Consider the following 25,632-nt stretch of genomic DNA (forward strand, 5'->3'; position numbering starts at 1 on the left):
TGTGTGTGTGTGTGTGTGTGTGTGTGTGTGTGTGTGTGTGTGTGTGTGCGCGCGCGCGCGTGTGTGTGTCTTTAGGTGTTACTGCTGATCTGGGGGAGGTATATAGATAGAGTAGATATATAATTTATATATATATATACCCACATAAGGAGGTGTGTGTGTGTGCGTGTGTGTGTGTGTGTGTGCGTGTGTGTGTGTGTGTGTGTGTGCCTTCCCCCCTTCTGTGTTTCATTGTGTGAACTGCTGACGTGTGAGAATGCAGAAAAGATGGAAAAGTTTTGTAAATGACGAACTGTTATTTCTTTATTTTCACATAATAGCCAATCATCTGATGTAGATTCAGATCAGGAGTGGGTTAGGTCTTTTTAGCCTAGGTATGTTACCATGGTTACCATGGGTCTCCAAATGGCCTTTTTTGGAAAATGCCTCGACATACCCTTGGAAAAACATGTGTCAAATATTCATTTTCTGTGATATTGTTATCAAATCTGAACTTGGACTAGGTAAGGCTTCATGCTGTGGTCCCATTGTGTTTTCCAGCTAATAAGTCCCAGCTATAGTCATCTGCAGGCAGCTGTCTGCAAAAAGATATTCAGGCGGAAATAAAAGCCTTCTACTTCAGTGTGTTCAAACTTCTATTACTCAATGCCAGTAGCACTTACAGTGATTCTGACTGTTGGGGAAAAACTTCAGTGTTACCTTTCAAAAGAGACCAAAACCATGCATGTACTCTAAATGGTTCAAGAACAGCTTTCAATTTACTTTGGGTATGTCTTGGATAGGCGTTTTAGGCTAATTTTACAGGAATGGTAACAGGGTAACTATCTAAGACAGATTATTTTTTCTCTGATCCCAGCTTGCGTTGATTTCCTTCTCTGACAGCATCGAGTCTCCATCGTGTCATATCCCTGAACCCCACCAATCCAGATGTGAAAATGAAATAAAGATTGGTTGCCAAAAAATGAATGCACCCCTACAGCACAAATGCTTACCTGCACAAACCTCGTTCCCAGCAAGTGATGCCCAACTCCTGATTTACCAATACATTTTGTTTGCTTTAAAATGTATTGGTGTTCTTATTCAGGGTGGGAACCTGCCAGCCTCTCTCAGTCACATCCCAGAGGAAAGACAAGTGCAACAACTGTTAGTCGTAAATCTCTGGTGACAGGGAGGTGAATTAGAAAACACTTAACACTCGATAAGAGTTATATATTGGACACAGTCGCTGCTCTGGCAGCAGTCAGCGAAGAGGACGTCACAGTCCTGTTGTCTTTGTGACCCTCCAACATTCATTTTCAAGATTGTGTAACCTTACACCCCTTTGTATTTTCCTTCTGTATGCATAAAAATATCAAAACTTATCGTTAAAATTTTCACTGTGTCACATTTTCCCCTCCAATCATTTTTGCATAATATCTCAAATTCCTTGCACTTCAGTCTCAATTATCCACAATAGCTCTGACAGTTTCTTTGGCTGCTTCTCGTGTTTTATTTTATTTTTCTTTCCAACCAAGCTGAGGTTTCGCCTCACTCTGAAGCAGGGGTTTGCCTCGCTGCGTCTCTTCTGCTCTCCTTTTCAGCTTTAATCAGTCAACAATGTCTAGGAGGCAGGGGACCCTCAGGAGTCAGCCAGCCTGTTCGTTAAAGCCATTAACATTTGTCATCCGTGATTATCCCTTGGAAAAACAACGGCGCTGCGTCTGTGTGTGTGTGTGTGTGTGTGTGTGTGTTTAGTAGGAGGAGAGGGAATGCTGGAGGGAAGAACTGATGTAAGAGCTGTTAGTTACATTGATTAAGGAAGTATCTACACAAATTAACACACCACACATCCCTCCACGTTTCCTCTCTCCAACGTCCTCTCACGCCGGCTCCACGCAGTCACACGGTAGCTCCACTAGGAAGTCAGCTGACATAACGGATGTCGAGCAGCACTTCCTTGCTCCTCTTTTTTTTTCCCCCTCCTGGCTCTCGCTCCATTCTACTCTCTCATTAATCTTCGCTGCTCACTTTATCGTCCCTCTTTTATGTTCCAGCAGCAACATAGCTGAGTGTGACGGAAATTGTTTGAGCAAGACTTTCCATACTGAATTTGATCAAAGAACTCATAACATGTAATTTCATCTAGTATTTCTCAAAGGAACTCTTGAATTGCTTAAAAAAAGAAAAGAAAACTGAGTGGGAAGTCAGAATGTTTTCATCGTTCCTTTGCCGGGGAAAACAAAGCTAGGACACTGTTGATGTGTTCATATATCTGCTAAATTGATTTAATCAAAGGAGGATTACAGTGGTTGCAAAGAGGTTTCAAAAAGCACAAAAAGTGGCCAGCTCCATTAGTTTTAGTGCACCTCTGATTTTGAGTGTAAGTGATTCATCCGACTGTCACCAAGTTCGCCCACAACTCTCGTGCCCTTTCATCCTAAACTGTTGTCCGCCACCACTCTTTTAACATTTTCTAATAGATGTGTCATGATTGGACAAAGTAATAATCAGGATTATTTTCATATATGTTTATTTTGATGTGACAATACTCCTTCCCACTTCGTCAAAAAGCTAAAGTAAAAAAAGCTTGTGTTTTCTGTTGTTGTGGCCTCTTATTAAGAATGAAGCTGTGCACACATGTGAGTATAGCATACACACGGTTCGTCAAATAATTGATCAGTAAGTCGACAGAAATGTATCTGCAACTATTTTATATATATTTTTATACATTATATATATATATATACACATACATACATATATCACTGAATATATAGAACATTTGTTATCGGAAAATAAAAACAAAATCTTAGCATGCGATATGTTTTACATTCTATCTTTCCTCCCCTAACAGGTCAACGCGTTTCTGTCCTTTGTGATACCCATGCTGGCCATATCTGCACTGAATGGGATCATCGCCAATCAGCTGATGCGGATGTTCCGTGAGGCGGAGCAGGACAACCGTGTCTGCGTCGTTGGGGGAAATCCCACCATGCTGAATGTCACCGTGGAGCCCAACCGCGCTCAGTCGCTGCGCCATGGGGTTCTTGTTCTCCGTAAGTGCACACCAACCCACTTTACACACAAACATACACGTGCTTCCATATTTTGGTACACAGAAGGAGAGATGGTTATTTGATATTTATCTATATAATCGAACACACCGTAAGAATCAACACAGTTATCACAGTAAGTAAAGTTATCCGCTTAATGGAGGCTTCAATATTTTAGGATAATGAAACACAAATTGGTTTACTTCCACTGTTATCGGCCCTCTTGTTGCCTAAGAGGTGCATGATAATACTTGATAATGGAAACGCTGAACTAGTCATAAGCTTGATGTATTCAGAAGTCTATGAACAGAAACAAACAGAACACTTGAATTTCCTAACACTGGTTATTGTTCCCTCAAAGCTCACCACTGGCAAAACAGTTAGCAATGGTCAGTAGGATGAATTAGCATTTCAAAGAGTTGAACTTTATGCCAAAGATCTGCATGGGCAGCTGGTTCTGAAAGGTGACGCCAATAACAAAGTGCCTTAAACTTGCATTCCTGCTAATGCCCATCAGGGGGCGATTCCTGGTAGCAAATAAATAATTGTTATATTTCTCAGTTTCACCCTTTCTGTGTCACTAACGTGAGGTACGACGATCCCAGTCCCTTTTGCCTGATGGTGGAAGCTGTTTAGCTGCTCAGTCAGATTGCACATGCATGCAGGAAAAGCCAGTAAGTGATCCATCATGGTGTCAGTGATCTGCACTTCACTTACTCCAACTGAGTAAATGCACTGTATCCCTCACTGCTATCTAGTCAGTGATAGTGGTGTGTTACCACCTGGCTGAAGGCTGGCAACAAAAAGGGAGGCCACATGCAGATATCTAACCCAAAGCCGTTTATTTAAGCTCCACAAATTCAGCATAGTTGAAACAAGGATGAGGCTGGTGCAGCAGGCCCTGCTGAGAGAGTGCGAGACACTCCCAGAAGTGCTGTCTTTTATGCCTTCTTGGAGGCTCCAATCCGATGGGCTGGTATGAGCAGGTGACTGTCCCAGCTCCTCCCACCAGGAAACCATCACAGAGCAGGAACACAGCCAGCCGAGTGGGAGGGTCGTCACAAGTGGTACATCAAACCAACCAACACTATTATTTAAAATGCTGATTTATTTTGCTTAAAACCATTTTCATATTTGGCTGAAACAATACACAAAGCTGACTGCCAACCTCCCTCTCAAATTTTGATTCAAATCATACCGCTACAATGTTTAGAATTACTAGATTTTTGTAATTGCCGAGATAATTCTGACAATCTCTTGACAAACAGTATAACTACAAGACTTAATGTAAAACATATTATAGTTACTCAAAAGCAGGGAGGCGTATTTGCTTAAATGGCCAGTTTGGGTATTTTGAAGTGGGGCTGTACGAGGTACAAATCTTTAGTTAGTGTATTACTTACAGTACACGGCAGTCGGCACGCTTATGGCGTATTTAAACTGTTACTACATATACATGAAGAAGTTTCATAAAATAAACACACAACAACAAAAAAAGCTATATTTTATTGATACAAAAATAATCAAGCATTAGTTCCTCAGCAAGATTTAGCAAAATGCACAGTGGAATAAATCAGACAGCGTAGCATACTTCTAATCATTCTTGTCCAGGTCTGAAAACAGCGAACAGACCACATAGTCCGTCCTGGTGTTGAACAGTCGTATACTGTTTCCTCGTCAGTGTGTTTCCCCCAAACTCAACCTGAACCAACCCTTGTGCTGCGTTCAGGAGAACTTGGAGGTTGGAATTTTCCCCGTTGAACTTCCCGCCTCCAAACGCTCAAGGGACAAACGGCAAAACATAAACAAAAACCATGTCATGGTGTACACACAATTGCCGAATAACTTCTGTGCAGAGAAGAACTTCATGATGTTTACCGTAAGCAGGTGCCTAATAAAATGGTGACATTTTTGGACGTCATTTCACTTGCAAACAGGTTTTACTATATGATGGTGTGTATTGTTTGAATTAAATACATGCAAATATACTTTAAGTTGCTTTTTAGTTGATGGTTTATCATTTAATTTGTGTACTTCCGTCCTTTTTTAAACAAGCATCTAGGAGCATAAACCAGAGCATAAACCTGAGCAAAAGAATAACTCTACTTTTAGTATGTGACGATATGATCTAAATATTGTATATTGTTTCCTTTCAACTGCAAGAGTCACTGCAAATGCACGTCTCTGTATTTTAGCCCCCGTCTCTTGTTTAACCAAGGGCATGTGTAATAAACTCTTGAGAGCTCAGCTTGACATTTCTGCCATTTCATTAGGGACTTGTAATGAAATGGGTAATGTCTTTCTATAATGGTTCTGCTGTCATTGTTCTGAACTATGTAGCATATCACATTGATTGAATTGAAAGCATAAATGGGTCAAAATTAATGTGGTGGCCAGATGGGTCCAGTTCTGTCTCTCATACTCCCAGTCACAGCAGTCGATGTTGAAATCTGTCCTGATGAATGAGGATCTGTGTTGCACTTCAGCGTCAATCTGATCAGATTGATAATGCCATGCAATTTCAATTACGGGAAGAGGATTCTTGAAATGATTTCTCATACTGTCGCTGTGATTGCCATCTTTATCACGCAGACGTAATGTAGAGAGACTGACTAATCCTCACTGTCATGTGCGTGCTCTGCGTGTGTGTGTGTGTGTGTGTGTGTGTGTTCCTAACTTAGGTTAAGTTTGGGGATACGTTTCAGCCTAAACAACTATTTATTGGGGATGGCTTGTCCAATTTGGGACAAAAGCTGTGTCCCCATTTGGAAAAAGTTGATTTTGACATCATTGGTTAGGGTTAGGCAAGTTGTGGTTATTGTTAGGGTAAGTTTGAATGTAAGTCAAAGTTACACCCAAACATGACCTAAGTGTGTGTGTGCATGCAGAGGACTAGAGGACATTTGGAGGTCCACTGTTGATCACGTTTTAATATAAAGGTGTAAAACCTCAACTGTAGTCCTTCCATTTAAACTTCACATTGAAATGAAATGAAGAGCTACCCAGAAGACAAGGGAATGTAAAACATTTTCAAATCTATGAAAGTAAAGATCTAACAGCAGACTTTTACCAAAATGTAGAACCAATCCTGTTAATTTTTGCCTTGGAAATTGTTCCACTTTTCACTTCTGTTAATGGCCTTACTGAAATCCGTAAATGGACTATTCAATTTTCTTATTAAGCTTAAATTCCAAAGCATCTATATTACAATTTGTTGTTCATTTTAAATGTTTCATTCAGTACTCATCCAAACACTTTATGTGTATCCTTGTGGTCAGAGACCGATCTTTTGAATCCTGCATTGTTTACTACGATGCCACTGTCCATCGCCGATGGCTGACAGTCACCGATCCACTGAGCCCAGTGCTGACTTTCCATCGGGACTTACTTCTTAATTCGTGTTTTGGAACAAAGGTAAAACATTTTAGAGTTGAAGTTGTGGGGGTGTCATGTTTCAGTCATCACTAGCGGTCCATGGTTCCATGATTCATACGTAAGAATATTCAAAAAAGGGTGGATTGCCAGGGTTTCGGAAATACTGTCTGTATGTAATGGCTGTGTGTGTGTGTGTGTGGGCATGCGTAATGATTGACTGACAATGACAAATCACAGTGGCCAGAGCGCTAAGGACGGAGCTGCCACGCTGGAATTGACTCTGGTCAAATGAGATGTCTGGCTGCCGCTGACTTTTTGATAGACTGAATGCATGCAGCACAAAGACACACGCATTAATGGAACTGGCTCCATCCTCTCCCACTGATTTCACAGCTTGAGTGCGTCTGGGTATTTAAGCATTCCTTTACTGTACCCGGACGTTGATGTTCTTTAATAGCTCAAAGTAACCTTTTACTACAGCCACTGCAGAATTGAAAAAACGATCAGTGCGAAGTGATGGCGACGTTGTGGGCAAGAGAGTTGTTCTTGCTGCACCCAAAGTGTCATCTGATGAATGCCATCTGTAATGTCACCACAGAGCCGCCAGACAAAAGAAGAGAAAGTGTGCATCAGACTGTGATAATCTCTCCTCACAGGGATGTAGATTGGGAGACACGTATCTGTTCAGTCCCCATTGTGTCCCGAATAAGTTTCCTGTAATTTCTAAGATTGGACACTGGCCCCAAAATAGCAACATCTAAGTGAAGTAAGATAAAATGTTCCCATTTTTTTTGTTTTCTGCAGTGTAAAATAAAAAGTCCTTGTAACGTGGAGTTTGTTTGCTTTGAATTCTGGGAATGACAACAGGGTTCTTTTAAGAACTTACATGGAAACTAGAATTTTACAGCATTTTCCATAACTAGGGAAACCTTCTAAGGGATTCTGTGCAATACCCTTAAGTAAGTCTCTCAGCTAAGGAGAGAGTAAAAACCTGTCCTCCGACGCAGTGTACCGCCTTGTCATCCAATAGCACGAGCATGGTAGTTGTATATGAAAGAAAAAATCTGAAAACCCACAAAGAAACCCAACAGTGCTGTTTGAATGAACTATTGATTTGTGCCAAATCAAATGGCTTATTTATAAACCTTTTGAAACAGGTTCCTTTCCTCTCTGGTGTTTGTTTGAACAGATAAAAGCAGTTTTTTTTTGTGTCAAGACTCAAATCAGAACACCGACATCATACACACGATCGAAGCTCACTATGTTCAGTGGATCTCCATAAATCTTTAAAAAAAATCCTTTAAGAAAAATATATTTGCTCCTTATAACTTCAGATCATGTCTCACGTTTTCTTCGGTATCAATTGTCCGGGCCCAGAATTCAACCTCTCCACCGAATTCGAGTCCACTGCAACAAGTTGACAATTCTGTCTGATATATAGTCATTTGGGTGATTGTTGTCAAATGGAACACAAACAGAAAGATTTCCACGATGCAGATTGATGATGACGACCATTAACATTTACCCGGCTTTTATTTTGACTTGGGCTAAATTGGTCTAATGGCACACATAGTGGAAGATATCGAGGTACTTTAAAACCCATAGCAACCCTATTGCCGCAATTTGTGTCAAAACATCACACGCCTTCGTCTTGAAGTTATAAGTCAGACAAATCTGAGCGCACAGACATGATAGAGATATTATTAGATTCAGTGAGAGGTTTTCCTCTGCATCAAAATCTGGTTATAGTTGGATGTCTGTATATCCATGGGTACCACTACCTTGCTAACAGGAACTGCTAACTTTGCATACTTTTAATGGTGCCAATTTGCTGGTGGGGTCTCAGTTTGGTCTGATTTAGTAACATGGTTAAGGTATTATGTTATTTAGTATGGTATGTTGGCAGTTGAACCTGTACAGCCATCTGGACGATGGCTGTGGAAAAACATTTTGCAAAATTGAAGGAATCTAAACTAACTTACTTATGGTATTAATGCATTTTGTTGTGACACAAAGAGATATCTACGATTTCACTCCTATTCATGTGTTTTCAGGCTTTACATTTTATAAACAATGAAATACAATTTAAAATGATTTCCCTGTGATTTGCTGGGGCAATTTATCCACATTGTCACTGGGTTGTTGAGCATGATTGCATGGCGGCGCATACTTTGTATTTTCCATCAAACACTTAAAGATGTCATTATTGTGCATGTCCTTGTGTCCTCAATACAAATATACATGTCTGTTATTTGTTCAAGTCTGGTTTTTAAATATGCGCATCATAATCTGCGTGGACAATTTTGCAAATGTTCCCTGTGTGTTTTATTGCTCTGTATCTGTAGCACTATATCCTTCCTCTTGCCCTCTGACGCTGTCTCTCTCCCTTGTGTGTTCAGGAGCGGTGGTTATAGCCTTTGTGGTCTGCTGGCTGCCCTATCACGCTCGCCGCCTCATGTTTTGCTACGTCTCCTACTGGTCCGAGTGAGTTACGTTCCTTGTCCACCTCTCACGCGAGGGAACCTCCAGTAGTTTTGGTTGCTCTGTGCAGAAACACACCAATGCTGCATACACAGTGCACGTACACCAACACAGACTTTCACATGCATGCACATTACTTTGACATATGCAGAGACCGTAGCATGCACACATGCTAATATTGGCAATAGTTGCATTTACAGGGTCATTAGTTAAGAGCGTCTGACAAAGAGGAGCAGGTCAGATACATCTTCTTGATTAGAATGCCTTCATTAACATTCTCATCCTAGCTCTCTCTCTGACACACACACACACACACACACACACACACACACACACACACACACACGTCTCCCTTTCTTTTCTTTTTTCCTAAAACGATTAGTCCTTCCAAACTACAGTGTTGTCCCTAATTAAATCAAACACACACTGTTTCAGTAAATGAGCGTTAGTTCTGGGAAAGCCTCGTATTCTCCTCTATAAGGATGTACAAACAGCAGTTTTTAAGGTTTGCACAGTTCCTCTCTGTCATTGTGGCTTATGAGAAACAATCATATTTAGTCAACCTCTTCCTGTTTTGTTTTGGTTTTTGTACATATTGGATTTTTCTTCACTTTATCGCCGATTAATATTCACGTCTTGACAAAAACAGTTGAAAAGAAATGTATTGCTGTGCAAATTAAATGTGGGAAGTTTTTTTTTTTTTTAAATACCCCCAATGTCAAAAAAACCTTTAGATGTGGGAATAAACATTGTATGTTTAGTTTGCCAATTCTGTCTCAAAAGCCTCACAAGCGTTGTCATGCATAATTATATGCATGTTAATAAAAACATTCAGTCACATTTACCTTGAGGCAACCAAACTAATATGACTCAAATTAGTGTCTTATTCATAATCAATTGGTATGATTGTTGTTTCACATCATTAAGCAACTAGTTGCCAAGCAGATTATGAGAATACTTTGTTGGTGTGTGAGTTTTCTACATCATGGCTGCAGTGGAGACATTATTTATAGGCAAGCACTGTTATTATTCAGACACCCAAGAAAACACAGTGTACCTAACTTAGACACAGTTAGACCTAAGACAGGTCTTAGATAGTGAAGGAGCGGGTGTGGTGTGTGACTAAAGCAGCATCCTGTACACCTGTACCCTTTTCCCTCCCCAACAAGGAGACAGGACACCAGAGATATGTTTCCTGTGCAAGAAATTCCCTTCATTGTGTAGTGACGTATTAACAATTAAAAAGTCCTGCAATGTGTCACTCAATGTGTGTGTTTGTAGACTGGCCCCTAACTACAAATAGCAGATACTGATTGCAGGAGTCCACTGTCTAATTTGAATCCTTTTCCTTTGGAAGTTTGTTGTCATTGAGCTGAGAATCACCTGTTTCCATGAGACAGTGACAGACACAGGGCTCCCCTTTCCTAAATCAGTGGTGCAATGCGCAAATATCAAAGAAAAAAAAAAAGAAAGTATTTTGCGGGGGGCTCAGGGCACATTGACAGACTTTAGCCGATTTTGTGCCAAAAAGCACCCGGTGCAGATGAATGTGGATTGGGAGTAGGAGGTATCAGTTAGTGTTGAAGGGACTGGAAGCAGTCCTGACCAGTTCAAATATTTGTCTTTTCTTTCCTGGTAAGTGCAGTTCTCTCTAAATAAAAATCGGTCCTTAGTGGATCTGCCTCAAGAGGAAATTGACTTATGTGCAGGAAGCACAAACTCAGAATGTACAAATGCTGCACTTGTCCCACGTTGTGTTAAGGGAGTTCTGGACAGGACCCAATAGCAGACCACGAGACAGGATTGAGGAAACGAAAATACTTTATTTTTACAAGGTACAGCATGCGGGATCGACGGTGTGGTTTTCCGTGGACCGATACCGGAAGACAGGCAGGATACTGTGTGGATCCCTTGGTCCGACACAGGGTTGCAGGCAGATTAACAGGTACTCGAGGCAAAAGACAGTACCGGGTTGAAGCGGGTCCGGGAATGAAGCCTGTATGACGACTGTTCCGGCATGAAGACTGTACGGACTGACAACACAGGTCTGGAGGACCAGGGTTCAAATACTGCCCAGATCTCATTAGTAGGATCTGGGTCAGGTGTGTCAGCCCGCAGGAGGTGGTTAGCTGAAGTGTCTGCAGCTGTGTGGCCATGGGAGGCGTCTGGTCTGACAGGGATCCTGACACTTTGCGTGTCATTATAATGAAAAATGCAGGGTTTTACTATCACAGTAAAAATTGTACCAGAGCAAAGATTAGGATCTTCGTCATTATCTGTCGTCCAGCATAACCAGAGCTTACAGAATTACCTTAGTAATGAAAAGGTCAACTATTTCTGTTGGCCCTTTCAATCCTACCCCTCATTCATCTTTGATGGTGTCTCTATATACAGATAGATACGCACATCATTGACTTTCCACACACTTCAGTGACCCTTGTCCACTGCAACAGCAGAGCAGATCGATACACCAGATTCCAGTAACTGAGATTCTGCTTGGGAGTATCTACACTATGTGTGAGGACATTGATGTGTTATGACTTATAACCTTTCATTTTCCCCTCAGTGTGCGTTGTTTCCGGGTTTTAAGTTGTCTTATCTTATCCCCTTGTTTCTATGCTACATACCCTCCTATTTAATATCCATTCATCCTTACTTTGCCTATACACAAATAAAAACAACACAGTAACATCTCTTGAGAACCATTTTGTTTGCTCTGGTGATCCAGCAGTGCAACACTTAAAGTGGAACTGAAATTACTATATACCTCATATCATGAGTACATGTTATTTGTTTTGCATTGCTATTTAAATGGCAGATTGGGCAAACCGGATAAGCGAATGGACTTCTGCAGTGCAACTGCAAGAATTATAGATTGAAGCAGAAATATTTCGTTGGATAAAAACATGTGAATTTTAGAGATGATTACATCTATCTTTTTTCAATAAAATTTGTCTTTTGGACTTTACCACACTAAGTGTTTGGACAGAAACAGTCCTACACAGTCACCACTGAAATCTTATTCTACAATTCTTATTATACTAATAATATTAGTGAAACCTAATCTTTATCTGCAACTGTGCAGAAATTCCGGTGTTAAAACAGAATAAAGAGACATGCAAAACATTTTTTTTTAAAAGCTGCAAAGTATTCAAATGTTGATTTGGAATTCGACAGTCAACATTATGAATTAAGTTTCAAAGCTTCCAACTATTTGGTACAGACCTTGTCTTATATGGTGAGTCTCATATTCTGTTTAAGGATTAGGAGACTACTCTATTTACTATTTGCCGCTGTCCATTGACGGAGGGGGTGGGGGTGCTGAATTAATGTTGCCTTCACATATTGGGAAGGGAAGGGACAGGTATGAGGTCCAAAACGGGTTTTTTTGAACGATAGATGCCTGCACTTTGCATTTCTTTAAGTGTTTTCCCACTTTAGTATCTTTATCACACTGACTTGCTTGATTATATATTTATACATGTTGTAGTCTCTTTAATTCTTCACCATGTGTTTCTTTCCTTACCATCTCTGTACCCCTCCCGTCTCCTGTCACATCCTATGTAATCTTTATATCCTTAATTTCCCTCGTCCTTCTCCTCTTCAACAGCAATAAGAGGGACCGAGTCAGATCACTCAGTTAAACACTCTCACCCAGGGGCCTTTGTTGGAGTTGAGCCAATCTGGAGCCAATTATTTTTCTGTGGCCCCTGCTGTTCTGTCTTGAACACTAACGCCCACTTTTTTTGCGGACACAGACATCTGCAGGGTAGCTAAGAATTCGCAAACCTATAGCACCAGTGTTTGTTGCCTTACTCTTTTTAGTCCTTTTTTTACATTTATATTTAACTCCTTAAGATTTGGCCCTTTGTGTTCTAGAAATAAAATACACCAACACCCTGAAGATAGTTAACTATTTAGTGACTATCAGGTGTTTAGACCATATTGCTTTTCTCCAGTTACCAGACAAAATCATGCTTTCTCTGAAACAGCGGATGTGCGTCCTTTCCAGCATCCTTTTTCAGAGCACTCAGAGCCGCCGTCTTATTTGTGCTGCCGCTCTAAATATCTGAACTTTTCATATAGTTAGCGCTGTCTGCCAGAAAAGAAAAAAATCTCATGGACACTGTGTGGTCTAAAATCAGTGCTTTTGCTGTGTGAGCCTAACAGCTGAGCAGAAACAATGCTGAGCTTGTGAAGGCTAAGAAAAAATGACCCAGCCCCAATTTCTACATCAGGGGTCACTATTAGGCGGACCGCGGTCCAAGTCTGGACCCAGACACTGTTGCCTTAGGACCCGGACCTATAACCAATAGATAATTAAGAATTATTACATTTTTACGGAGCGCCACTGAATTTTAATTGACCAGCCCTGTTCTACATCAACCCGCACAGGCAGCAGAAAGGGTCAGTGTTGTCTGGAATTGAATTATTTCCATTTTATGATGATTGTATTTTTTAGACAAAAAAACATTCCCGGCTAAAGCCCCGGAAGCCTGATGCTGACGATGCCAATGATCTCAAATTGTGTGTAATGCATTCCAATTCCTTAATGGATTGAAATTGAAATCAATATGCTCCCTTTTCCTCCCTTTTTACTCTCCAGTATATGTTCATCTAATTGAGGCATAGAAAATGTTTCTTCTTCCTTCCAGAGGCTGGTGGAAAGCCCACACATACAACTTCCTGATGCTTTCTCATCCTTTAAAAAAAAATAGTTTTACTGGTTAAAAACATTAGCAAACAATAAACACACTGTACAGGTACATTCTTTACAGTTAATGCGCTCATGCATAGTTTAGAGGGTATGATTTAAATTTTGTTTCATATTTATTCTCATTATTATTCCTAGTTGTAAAAAGAAAGAAAAACAATTTAATGACATCCTAGGTAAACAGGTAAAAATGAAACACCAAAGTATGGTTTACATAATGTACTACCTTGTCATTTGCAAGTGCCTTGATCATTTCAACTGTTGATTGTAAAGAGAAATGTTTATCCACACCATGCGTTCATGAGCTTGCTTGCCCGTAGTAGCCTAGCCTAGTAGCCGCAGCATCTAGTGTTTGTTTATGAGGCAGTGCCAATCGTTAGGTGCTGACATTGCATTGGATATATTGTTGAATAACCTCAACAGAATTACTGAAATTGGGCTAAAAACCATGGATGTATTAATGATCCAGCATCATATTAGAAAAATAGGTGGTAACACTTTATAATAACTGCACGCTATGAAGCATTAGTAAACACTTAAATCATCATTTATATATATATACACATATATACACATATATACATATATATACATATATATATATATAATGATTTAGATATGCACTGATGATTAGGGACTATGTTAATTCATGCTTTGTAAATGCATATTAATACTGCAATTCATGATTAATTCAGGTAGTTACTAGTTGTTAGTTAAGTATTTTTATAAAGGATGTTATTAGTCATCTACAACTCCTTAATAATTACTTTGTAATATATATATAATACTTCATTTACAAATGGGGAATCCACCATTTATAAAGTATGAAAACACAATCATGAAACATAATAGTGTAGTTACAGACTATTTTTGCCTCTTTTTACGTGGCAGAAGTGAAAATTAGTCATTGTCAACATTTGTTCTATTATGGTTTAGAATGATGAAGACAGTTGGAGAACAATAGGATGTTGGCTCTACAGGAGGACTTGTACTCCTTGGCAACTGTCATGTTTTTGCTAATTAATGTACAGGTCTTAAGGCATTCTCTTACGTATCTCAAATGGCTAAAGAAAAATGTTCATATAGCTACCCCTGGAGCACCCTAGGTTTGGAGCTGAGCCCTGAATGTTTACAGTGTCTCGCTCCGCCCCTGAATCCACAGTACAAGTGATGAATTACAGCCAATATATCCATTATTAAAGCTGCATACAGCTAGAAGGAAGCTGAAAGATATGTCGTATATGATATGTTTAATATATCTATTCAAACACATAAATATGTCACATGTAACAATGGCTCCCTGTCTCCTGTTTTCTCACAGTGACTTATACGACTTCTACCACTATTTCTACATGCTGACCAACGTCCTGTTTTACGTCAGCTCCGCCATCAACCCAATCCTCTACAACCTGGTGTCGGCCACCTACCGCCAGATATTCTTCTCCATGCTGCGCTACTTCTGCTTGCCCTGCCGCCGTACACCCAGGAGGCACCCCCACCCCTTTAACCGCCACTCCATCAGCATCTCCAGCAACCACACCCTCTCCACCAACATCATCAAAGAGACTGCGTACTGATTAGGCTGCAACGGAATACACTTCCTCATGCTATGAACCCATCTGTGCCACATTGTGAATACTTGTCCAACTTCATCTAGGACATTCTGGAACTGGTTTTGAGCCTGTTGGCACAGGCTGATCCAGTACTGAGATCGCTATCATTTGACATGTGGCACCAAGTGCTCACTATGAGATTTCATTTCAGATGCACACTTATTATGTGTGATTCTGTGTTGTGTCTTTGTTCATTCAACATGAGTTTGGGAAATGAAAAAAAAAAAACGACATACGACAATGGAAGTATGAAAAGGGGAAGGAAACGGGCAAAAGAGCATCTTTTAAATGGAAACTGATATGTAAATGTTATATACGGTATCAATGTTTGTATTGTGCCAATGATTCACAGTGGCTTGGTGCTGTACAGTGCACATGATTCATTATTTTCAAGAATCAACTTAAAAACCTCTTGAAAGTACTTTGTCTATAACTATGGCCTCTGGCAATACTTTCACCACTACTAAAGTGCTGATGCAAACTTCCTTTGTGCTACATTGGGTGAGCATCTGTGGATAAACTCAGCTTTGATGTTGGGGGAAAGAAAGTTGCACAGAGTTGGTATTTCTCTTTCTTGAATCCAAGTTGCATTGACTGCTGTGTGGAAAGAATCCCTTGCATCATTACCACTTACCTCACTTGCCTTTCTTGGCTTTGTCCCGAGTTGCTTTTAAGCACAACTTTAGTCGAACAGAAGGTGAGTTCAAATAGCTGGTCCTTAGACTCTGAAATATAAATGTACATGGAATTTGTAAATAGTGTGTACAAACCATATGAATATTTCTTGTTAGTTTAAGTGTGTAGACAGAGTAGGGATGTCGCGATACCAGAAATTTACTAATCAACACCATTACCCGTGAAATCCTAACATTTTCAATACCCAATTTACTACCATTGTTAAAAAAAATACAACACAAACACTTTGAACTAGTCTTATTTTATATTGCTGTGAAAAGATTCAGACAGCTGTATTTATTCAGGTTTCTGGCCAAACATGTCATGACGTTATAATTTACCCATTTTAACTGAATATATCTTGAATGAATGATAAATAAACTCAACGCAACCTCCATTAACATTAGCTGCAAGCTCCGCAGGACTGTTCTGCCATCTGCTAACAGCTAATGTTAACTAGCTTTCCTTCTGCTGATTTCAACATGTTCTTGTTGTTCACAATGTAGCCAATCGACTGGAGGCTGAAGGCGTTGATAGTTAGTTGAATGCCTCCTATTGGATTTTAGACTCCATTAGTCTGGAGGTACCTATGGTGCTTGTGGTACTGTAGAAAAACGAGCACCGTCACATTTTTTGAATTCTGGCATCGACTGGACCGACAAGTTGCTGTGATTGATTATTTGAAGTATTTGTACCATGTGGAGCAAATAATAAAATGTAAGGATGAAAAGGCACAAGCATGCTTACCTGAAACGTAAAGTCGAACGGAGCAAGGAGCACTTCAACAGATACAGAGAACCCACTCGATTGCCTCCCCACCAGCTGCTGCTGGAGCAATCGGAGGTAATCTGGAAGAGATCTGGGTGCTCCAACTATTCCATTAGGAGCAACGGCAAGATGTGAAACAATCTGGACTCTCCCTCAGTTAAGGCACACAATAAGTATTACAGAAGGATTACAGAAATGCCATTACCATCATTTATTCATGATTTAGCAACAGCATTCTGAAAGACCAAGAGAATGGAGCTAGCGCAATGGGCCACTCTTCTTCTGAATGATGTTGGGTAGCAGAAGAATGCTTTGATTGGGTCTTTATTGTAGTCTAATTCTGGAATACGTTTTTAACCAGAAGGGGGATTATTCGCCCAGTGCACCAGCTCAGTACCCCTAGAAATTACGTACATTGTGGGCGATTCCGCACCTCATGATTTATGTCCAGCTACACATTTCCGTGCCAATGCAAGAAGTATTGTTTGTGTATAATTATTAACTGTAACCATGATCCTACCCCAACCATAAGCTATTACTGTTAAGGCATAACCCTCACCAAAGAGTTATGATCTTTCCCCAAACGAAACAACACCCTAACCTCAAGCTTAACTGTTTTAATTTATCCTTTTGGCTACTATGCTTGAAACAAACTAGTTTGTACTTTGTGTCGTTCGAACACATCTGAACGCAAAAAGTGTTTATAACTGTTCCAAACAGCGAGACTCAACATCTGGGGGAGATGCCAGGTGTCATAGAGAGGGGATAGGCCTGATCATCGTTGAAATAAGAAGAATCAATTTTTTCTTGCACTTCTTCGTAAGTACAAAAAGTGGCATGTATAAATAACGAAAAAAAGAGTGCTTGTAAGAGAAGTTAAAACCCTACTATGGTCTAACCTCTGCATGCTTGGCCAATTGCTGCTACAGAAAGGTGTCGGGGGTGAGGTTTCATTAATTTTCCAAAAAAGAACCTCAATTCAATAAGTGTACTTTCACCTTGACATTTCAACTCAACCCTCTTCATCTCAACCAGAGTAAATTACCTCAGAATACTGAAAACATAAGCAATGGACCTAAAACGTATAGTTGCGGAATGTAATCAGTGGTTTGCAGATATGTCCAATATCGACATTCTTGTCTGGCGATGCACAGAACAGCAAACACAATTGTTGTCAATTAAGTTCCTATCCAGGTAAATCAAATATCAATTCAGGACCAATACTGAGAGGGGTCATCGTAATCATATTAGTTAAAAGTTTTCCTCTGGACTACCTGTGGCTTGTTGCTTGTGTTGTCAGTATTATGCGACATAGGTGTGTACAGTATGTGAGGGTAATGCTTTCTCTATGCGTGTACTTGTATGTTCCCCAAAGAGTACATGTAACTTACAATGTATGGTACTATTTTATGTGTTTTTGAACAAATTACAGATTCTATGGTATGTTTGTTTTTTTTTGCTTTAAAAACATCATTGAATCAGCAGCACTTGAGAATTTTTTATCCACAAGGTTATTTTCAGTCTTTGAGAGAACCCAGCATGATACTTCATCTTAAGAGAAGCCTCTAAATACTGATTTCAGTTTGCTACAAATGGATAGAAATTGATTTCATTATAAGAGGCTGTAGTAATTATCAGGGTCACATCAGCTGAGTCCTTCAATGTTTGCAGTTTGCACTGCTTATGTTACTGCAGTCCCACATTCTTCCCACATTTATGTTTGCCAGGTTCAAAACCAATTGAGGTGATGTACAAAGTTTCAAGTCTTGTCATCACAACCGTCTGCAGCCATACTAGCGGCTCTGTGAGGCTGTACTTGGGCTAACATCAACATCAGCATAGTAACTGTACTAACATGTTGACGCACAGCAGGTACAATGTAACATTGCCACCACCTTAGCATGCTAACACTAAGCATTTGCTAATTCCCAGCAAACACAAAGTATAGCTGAGGCTGATTTTAAAAAAAAAGGCGTTCAATTTGCAAAAATTCAGAAAATCACAAAAGTGTTTGGGATTCATCCTGAGGGGTATACAAAATATATCCAATACCTGTTGAGACATTTCTACAAAAACAAACAAATGTAAACTCTGTGGTAGAGCTAGAGGAAAAGTGAAGGACCACCAAATGTATTAAGATACATTGTCTGGAAACCAATAATATCTGTCCAAACATTCATGGCAATCCATCCACCAGCCATCCATAGAGCCATGTCGCTAGTGTGGCTGAAAATGCAAAATATTTACAAAATATTCAACAGCAATTTCACTTCTGTGTATTCAATATTTACCACCTTATGCATTAGGTCCTGATCAGATCAAGCGCCTTTTAGCAGCCTGGGACGGCTTTCTGTAATTGTTGTCAATGAGAGTGAAGCGTTTTGCAGGAGCACTCTGATAGCCTTAAGTTGGAAAAAAAAAAATCAACTTTGAGTGTAAAAGCGCCCAACGTCCCCACGTTTTTTTTCCTAATCGTAGTGAGTTTTGCTGGATAACCAGAGCTACAGTATGTGACTTCACCAACCATAGCTACCATGATCTGAACAGAAAACATAACATTAGTGCTTTACTTGAGATTTGGGGTTTTCAGCCATTTAAACTGTACTATCAACTATTAGCTAGCCTACACTTCATGGTTTATGTAAAGCAGACATTATCACTCATTCGGGAGTTGTCTAGCATAAAGTAAAAAATAGAAGCAGCAAAAAAAAAAAAACCTGCTGTGATCAGGCCCTTACACTTCCTTTTGCCCACTAAACCCACAATGTGACCCGGCACTGCTACCACTTACTCAATGCATATCTCAGCAGTACATTGACAAAAAAAAAGCTCAACCTCTGTGTACTATTTTTATTACCTAATGGCTGGTCATTTTAATATCATTTACTTTCTTATTGTAGGTGACAGTTACAGTATTAGCTGTGCTTTGTATCGGTTGATATGACTCTGTGTTCCTGTGTGGTATCTGTGTTCCTGTTGAATCAATGGAGGCTTTAGCCACCTTATATACGTTCCATCAAAACTTAATTCAGCCAAACATCAGATTCCCTGACCCAAAGATCCACCAGACATACTGAATGAAATATATGAAAAAGATACTGTATATCCCTTTCATTTTTGCAAACCATGCAGTTAGAAACTGGTTCACTGTACCCTTCTGCATATGACACATTTCTCTGACAGAATGTTATTTCATTTCATATTAAAAACAAATAATAAAGGAATGGAGATATACATTATGCTGATGTACTGACTTTGCTGTTATGTCTCTCCTCTGTCTTCTTCCTGCCACACAGGCTCCTCCCACATTTATGCAAGACAATATGCAAACAATGAGAAGTGCACACACACACACACACACACACACACACACACACACTCTCCATTAAGCATTGGTTGATCTTTTTTTACAGGTTAAGTATTGATATGGGTCTGTAACTAGAGCAGGTATTACTGTTCTTTCCCTTATGAATCACTGTAATTACAGCCTCCTTCCAGGACGGTGGGAGTTCACCATGGTTAACTGTATAGTTAAATGACCACTCAAGTATTGGTATTTTGTACCACTCCGCTGGTAAACAATCAGTGCCGGGGGATTTATTTCTTTTCAGTCTACCCATAGCTTTCTCCATTTCTATTTTTGTAATAGGTGAAGTCAAAAAGTCATTCTGGTTTTTCCCCAATTACTGGGAGGTCGCGGGTATTTTTGTGCTGATTTCAAGCAGTTTTTCCTTTTCCTTCTTGTATGTTTCTTCTTTAGCTCTCTTGATAGCTGCTGTCTTAGCAATAAGTTCCCCTCTCATAACTGCTTTAAGAGCGTCCCACAAGATGGTAGGATTAACCTCACCATTGTCATTTTGGTATGTTTTAATCTCTGTTTTGATCTTCTCAACAACCGACTTGTAATTTAGTATTCCAACATTTAATCTCCATGTTTTTTTCTCCTGTGGTTTTAGCTTGACATTAAGATGAACTGTGGTCCGACACGTCTGCTGCTCCAATTTCACAATCCATAACGCCGTATCGGATTTTATGCTTCCCGAGGGACGGCGCGGTTTTGATTCTGACTGGCTAACGATTCTGTCAATCAATACCACGTTGTCCCAGCTCAATTCTATGGACCCCGACGCATCTAAGGAGGGTTCATTGACTGAAATCGACCAATGGGCTGCTGAGTTAGGTCTACATAGACACAGAGAAACTGCAGTCAGACGAGAATGGATCCATGAATCACAGACACAAACAGGGCTCAGATAGGACTCTAGCTCTCAACATGAAGCCAAACTGCTGTATTTGGATAGATTAAACACTATTAGTGATAACACAAGTGAAATATATAGTTATATAGTCTAGGAAATTACAATGGAACAGCTGGTTCCAAAATGACCATTTTGGTGACCTCGCGTGACCTCTGTACTAAAACCTCTCTAATTTTGTTCTGCTTCACTTTATCAAAGTCAAACTTTGCACAGAGACTGTTCAAATATTGTTTTATGATTTGGGAGTGTTTTTAGACTTGCAGCTGCATCATTCCAAAGAAATAACAATAAAAGTGCTTTTTTTTCCCGGTGAACCTGAAACCTTTCAATTTGAGCTGTGTGCCATCTTCATTTACTCTTAACCAGTAACATATACACTGACATCAATCTTCTGCTGCCATGCTTTCTTAAGTAGCAGTTTAACATTAAAGTGTAGAAAGTTAACTATTATTGATCTCGGGGTTGAGGTCGCAGCCGGCTTTGGGATCATTGATTGATCTTTTTGTTTTGTCGCCTTATTAAAACCCAAAATAAAGTCATCAGTCTTAAGATGTTAATTGAGGAACGACATGGGACATTACCAAGTTCTCCTCTGATCAAACCCAGTAAAAGAGAGGGCAGTAAATATCAATATCTGGGGCTGTTTTTTTGTACACAGCAGGCCTGGCCAACAAAACCAGACAAAAAAAATGAAGTCAAGCCTAGTTGTTCTTGTTGCTCATTTATTCTAGTCAACTGAAGTTTTTATATGATATTACTGTTTTTTATTGCAGTCATTTGTGTCCCACAGGGATTGACAACCGACTACGTATTTTAAAATATGCAGGAGTAAATAGTATTCAATCCTGTTTTTTTATTGTTTGTTTACATTTCACTCCGACTCTAATCATGTGCATGCTGTGTTAGTTATTTTCTGTGTATATGATATTAGATCAACCTCTATGGAAATTGTATTTATTTGGGACAACTCATACAAGAGGCAGTTTCAACATGCTTTACAAACAGACAACGCATTGGAATACAACTTCAAAAGATTGAATAAAAGAGAATGTGAACATGTACACGTTTAGGTAATCCTTAAAATGAAGGAAAATAAAGACAAATAAACAAAATAAAATGAATCAGCATAATATGAGAAACTCAACACTGGCATGGGGAGGGACGCGTAACAGCAGCATGAAGGTACTGAAGGTAGAGAAACAATCATGTTTAAAGGAGACAGCAGCAGGCTAACGGCGTAAATGTGTCACTGTGCTGTTGGATAGAGAACACCAGCTGATTAGAACAGTTATGTTTGACAGCCCTGAACAATTGCAGCAAGGAAATTATGAGTGAACATGAGTGAGTAGTGAATGGTAGATGTATGAGAAATAAACTACAAGCCTAAGCATATTAGGCTTATTAGCACATTAGCATGTATAGCATAGTCTCCCTGACTGAACTTACGCTAGAGCTTCATTTAGTCCGAATGAAAAACAGCTTTTCACTCTTTATTTTGTTGGTTACTCTCTGGTCTCAAACTCAGTCAGCTGTTATACCATTAAATGTGCCCCGGGGAGTTTTCACTGCAAACAAACAAGGTTTGTTTTACATTCAACGTGCATCTGCACAATGCAGTAAAGTGTATCATGTCCGTGTGCATCCTTAAGGGATGCACACGTAAGATATAAGAAGAATACGCTACTGCAAAAATGATCTATAATTTGGTTCAAATCAATGGCTGACTTGAATTTCTTTACCTTTTGGTTCCATGTTTTGCCTGAGAAAAGGGTTAGAAGAAGAGAAGAGAGGAGAGTCCACTGCTTCCCATATTAACCAGCTTTTCTCACATCTGACCTTCAGTATAAATTCCTCGTGGCTCTGTGGAATTCATCAGTACTGGGGGAAGATTACACAAATAAGGAAACAGATCATAGATTTGGGGTGCTGGGAATAGCCCGCTTATAAATTAGATAGGAAGAACCAAAATCCCTCCAGTCTTGGTTCTCTTACTTGCATGGCTAGTCCTACTCACATAGCTCTGGGGAACATCTTAACCCATTGATGTAGACATCAATGTTAGTCACAATGAACTGCGTGCCAGTTTATAAAGCAGCCGGTGAGCAGTGATACGCTGCTGTTTGTAGCTGGCCGACACTGAGGCGTGACACTCATGATGATGCATTGCAGCCTGCTAGTGTTGTCACGCAGAGATACTAATCACCACGTACCACAGTGAATTCACATTAACTGAAAAAGAACTGTAGCACAAGCTTTATTTTCCTCTCCATCATGATTTAATTCATCTCCAGCTGTTGACCAGATGAGGGAAGGAAGATGAGGGATGAGAGTCGAGGGATAAAGGAATGAGGGGATGAAATGTGAGGTATGAAGAGTTTGGGGCAGAGGGATGGAGGGATAAGGGGACGAGGGATAAAAAGGATGAGGGGAGGAATCAGGGTCATGGAGGAGAACGATGTTGGACCGGTGTCAGCTGGAGGCAAGAGGGAGCTGAAACTCAAAGCGAGTCAGCCATCTCTTCATGAGCGCTGATTTTTGCAGAGCATCCAGTGGTTCCTGTAGAATGGGAGGGATGTGGAAACTGAGTAAAGGTGAAGTGAACAAATCAGATGTGCTTAGATACTTTTCTGCAGAAATGAGATATGTTTGAGGCATGATCTTTTTCCCCAGAACCCATTTATAAAAAAAAAAAAAAAAAAAAAAAAAAAATTTAAAAAAATAAATAAATAAAAAAAATTTGATTTCACTAACAAAAACCACACCAATGACAATATGGTTTTAGAATAATTTATTATATATGGAAGATGGAGGGGAGCCATGATCATGAATGATTAAGGGTCCAGGATCCGGACAAGATTTTGCAGAAGTTGTGGCGACTCCAGAGACGAACAAAAAGTCTTGAGCAAAAGCTTGACTTAGGTTTCTTAGAATTAGGTTGGTTTGATGTCGGAAAAGATGCCAGTAGTCAGTAAGTCAGTCAAACTTTGTATAAGGAAGCTAAAAAAAAACTTGCATTATGTCAGTAGCTAGAGCATGGCTGTTAATTTGAGTATTGAGACAATTACACAGTGTGCTACGTTGTATAATGAGGGTAAGTTGGTCTGGCATGGGCTCCGCCGCGGAGGGAGCAGGTATGGAGGAATCGATAACTTGAAGTTTTGCTTCCTATGTCTTGGCGGGGGGGGAGCTGTAGAAAATGCCGGGTCTTTGTTTATTAGGAGCTGAGGTGCAAAGCAGAGGGTGCATGTTGTGGCTGGATGGGATGGTGAGCTTGCAAGTCAGGGAACGGCAAGCTGCAAAAACGTGGCAATACAGCTCAGGATCTAGTGTCCCCAGTAAGTTCCCTGGTTGCATTTCTGCAGGAAAACGACAGCTTGGGATAAGAGAAGAGAAAAGAATGCTGGGATGGAGCGTTAGTGAAGCGAGGGGCAAATAAGCGAAGAACACTGGAACAGAGAGAGCTATGAGAGGATGACTTATAACCTGGCCGCCTGAAAGGGCTGATGTGGAGGGCGGGGCTTCTCTGGCTGCGGGATGCGCCATGATGTCACCAGAGTTAGTGGATGCTGATGAGTGGTGTTGTGTGACTAGTTTGAAAAGTTTTGCTCTCGTGTGATGGAAAGGGATGTTTCGCTGGATATGTGCGTTCTTAAAATGAATTACTGTCAAACAAACATGTCTTTTGGCCAGGGGTCTATTCTTCAAGTCCCTGGCGAAACTGAGAGTAAACCTTTACATAATTTTATGTGAGGCATTTCTCACATGGTGCACAAGTCACGTGAGTCAAGTTAACGTCAACCACGCTCTTTTCCTTAACCTAACTTCCTGGGAGGATGAGTTTATTTTGATGACAAGATGCATCATGTAACAGGTGGAAACTGACAAGCAGTCAGACAAACTGACGATGGGGGTACCTAGAGCGGCATTGTTTTAAGTTTAGGGCCACTGACCAAGTGTTGGTATTTGACGAGTTGGGAGTTAAAATTTGTTGGCTTTTAAGGTAAGCGCATTTCATTTTTGAACATGTCTTCATGTTAAAAAAGGGAGTCAATGTGAAGGGAACTGACCAGGTGCAGAAATGGGATGTGTTTGAGGTATGGTCATTTTTCCAAAACTAGTTATAAAACTTACAGCAACAAGTCACCTCTCGGGGGATTTTAGAACGAGACTTCCCCTTGAGTGAAACACATTGAAAGTGCAAAATTGCGCAAGGGAATACATTGCAGCCAGTTTCACGACCGCCAGCTTTGGAGCTCTCGTTCTATAGTGGACCAACATCAGAAATGGTTGTCTCCACAAAAAAACATTGGAAAATAGGGTCCAGGTTGAAAAATACCAAAGCTTATCTTCAAGAAAGTCCTGAATCCTAAAGGAGATATTTTCATCTAAGGGTGTCCTTCACAGCTTCACATTCCCAAATAACATGTACTGTCAGTCTTAAGAAATTACTCAGTTTTCAAAAACATTGTGGAGGATTGGTGGTTTGAATTAGACAGTTGAGGTAAGTAAATTGATGACATCATTATTATGGATCCAGTTCAACTAGGCCTAGTATTTTGCCATTAATTGCATTTAGGATAAGGAGAGCCAGCGACATGCCATAGTTCTTAATTTCGTTTGACCAGCTGGATGAATAAGCCATGACTCTTCTCCTCCTCATCTCCCTGAATAGAGTTCTTCACAGTGAAGAAATGACACAGCCCATCAGAAAACTG

The 25,632-nt window shown here is 40.1% G+C and overlaps 1 protein-coding gene across 1 annotated transcript in view; it reads left to right on the forward strand.

Annotated features, from left to right (window-relative positions):
• The window catches only part of ntsr1 (neurotensin receptor 1 (high affinity)), a 36,022-nt gene extending 16,188 nt beyond the window's left edge, over window positions 1-19,834 (forward strand). The window contains exons 2-4 of the mRNA XM_031868926.1: window positions 2,834-3,035; window positions 8,807-8,891; window positions 14,924-19,834. Of these exons, the coding sequence (XP_031724786.1) occupies window positions 2,834-3,035; window positions 8,807-8,891; window positions 14,924-15,179 (543 nt within the window). The 3' untranslated portion in view covers window positions 15,180-19,834. The remainder of the gene's footprint in view (window positions 1-2,833; window positions 3,036-8,806; window positions 8,892-14,923) is intronic.
• The last annotated feature ends 5,798 nt before the right edge of the window (window positions 19,835-25,632 follow it).

The sequence above is a fragment of the Anarrhichthys ocellatus genome, unplaced genomic scaffold (assembly GCF_004355925.1).
Source record: "Anarrhichthys ocellatus isolate YVR2014 unplaced genomic scaffold, GSC_Weel_1.0 scaffold44, whole genome shotgun sequence".
Taxonomy (NCBI): Eukaryota; Metazoa; Chordata; class Actinopteri; order Perciformes; family Anarhichadidae; genus Anarrhichthys; species Anarrhichthys ocellatus.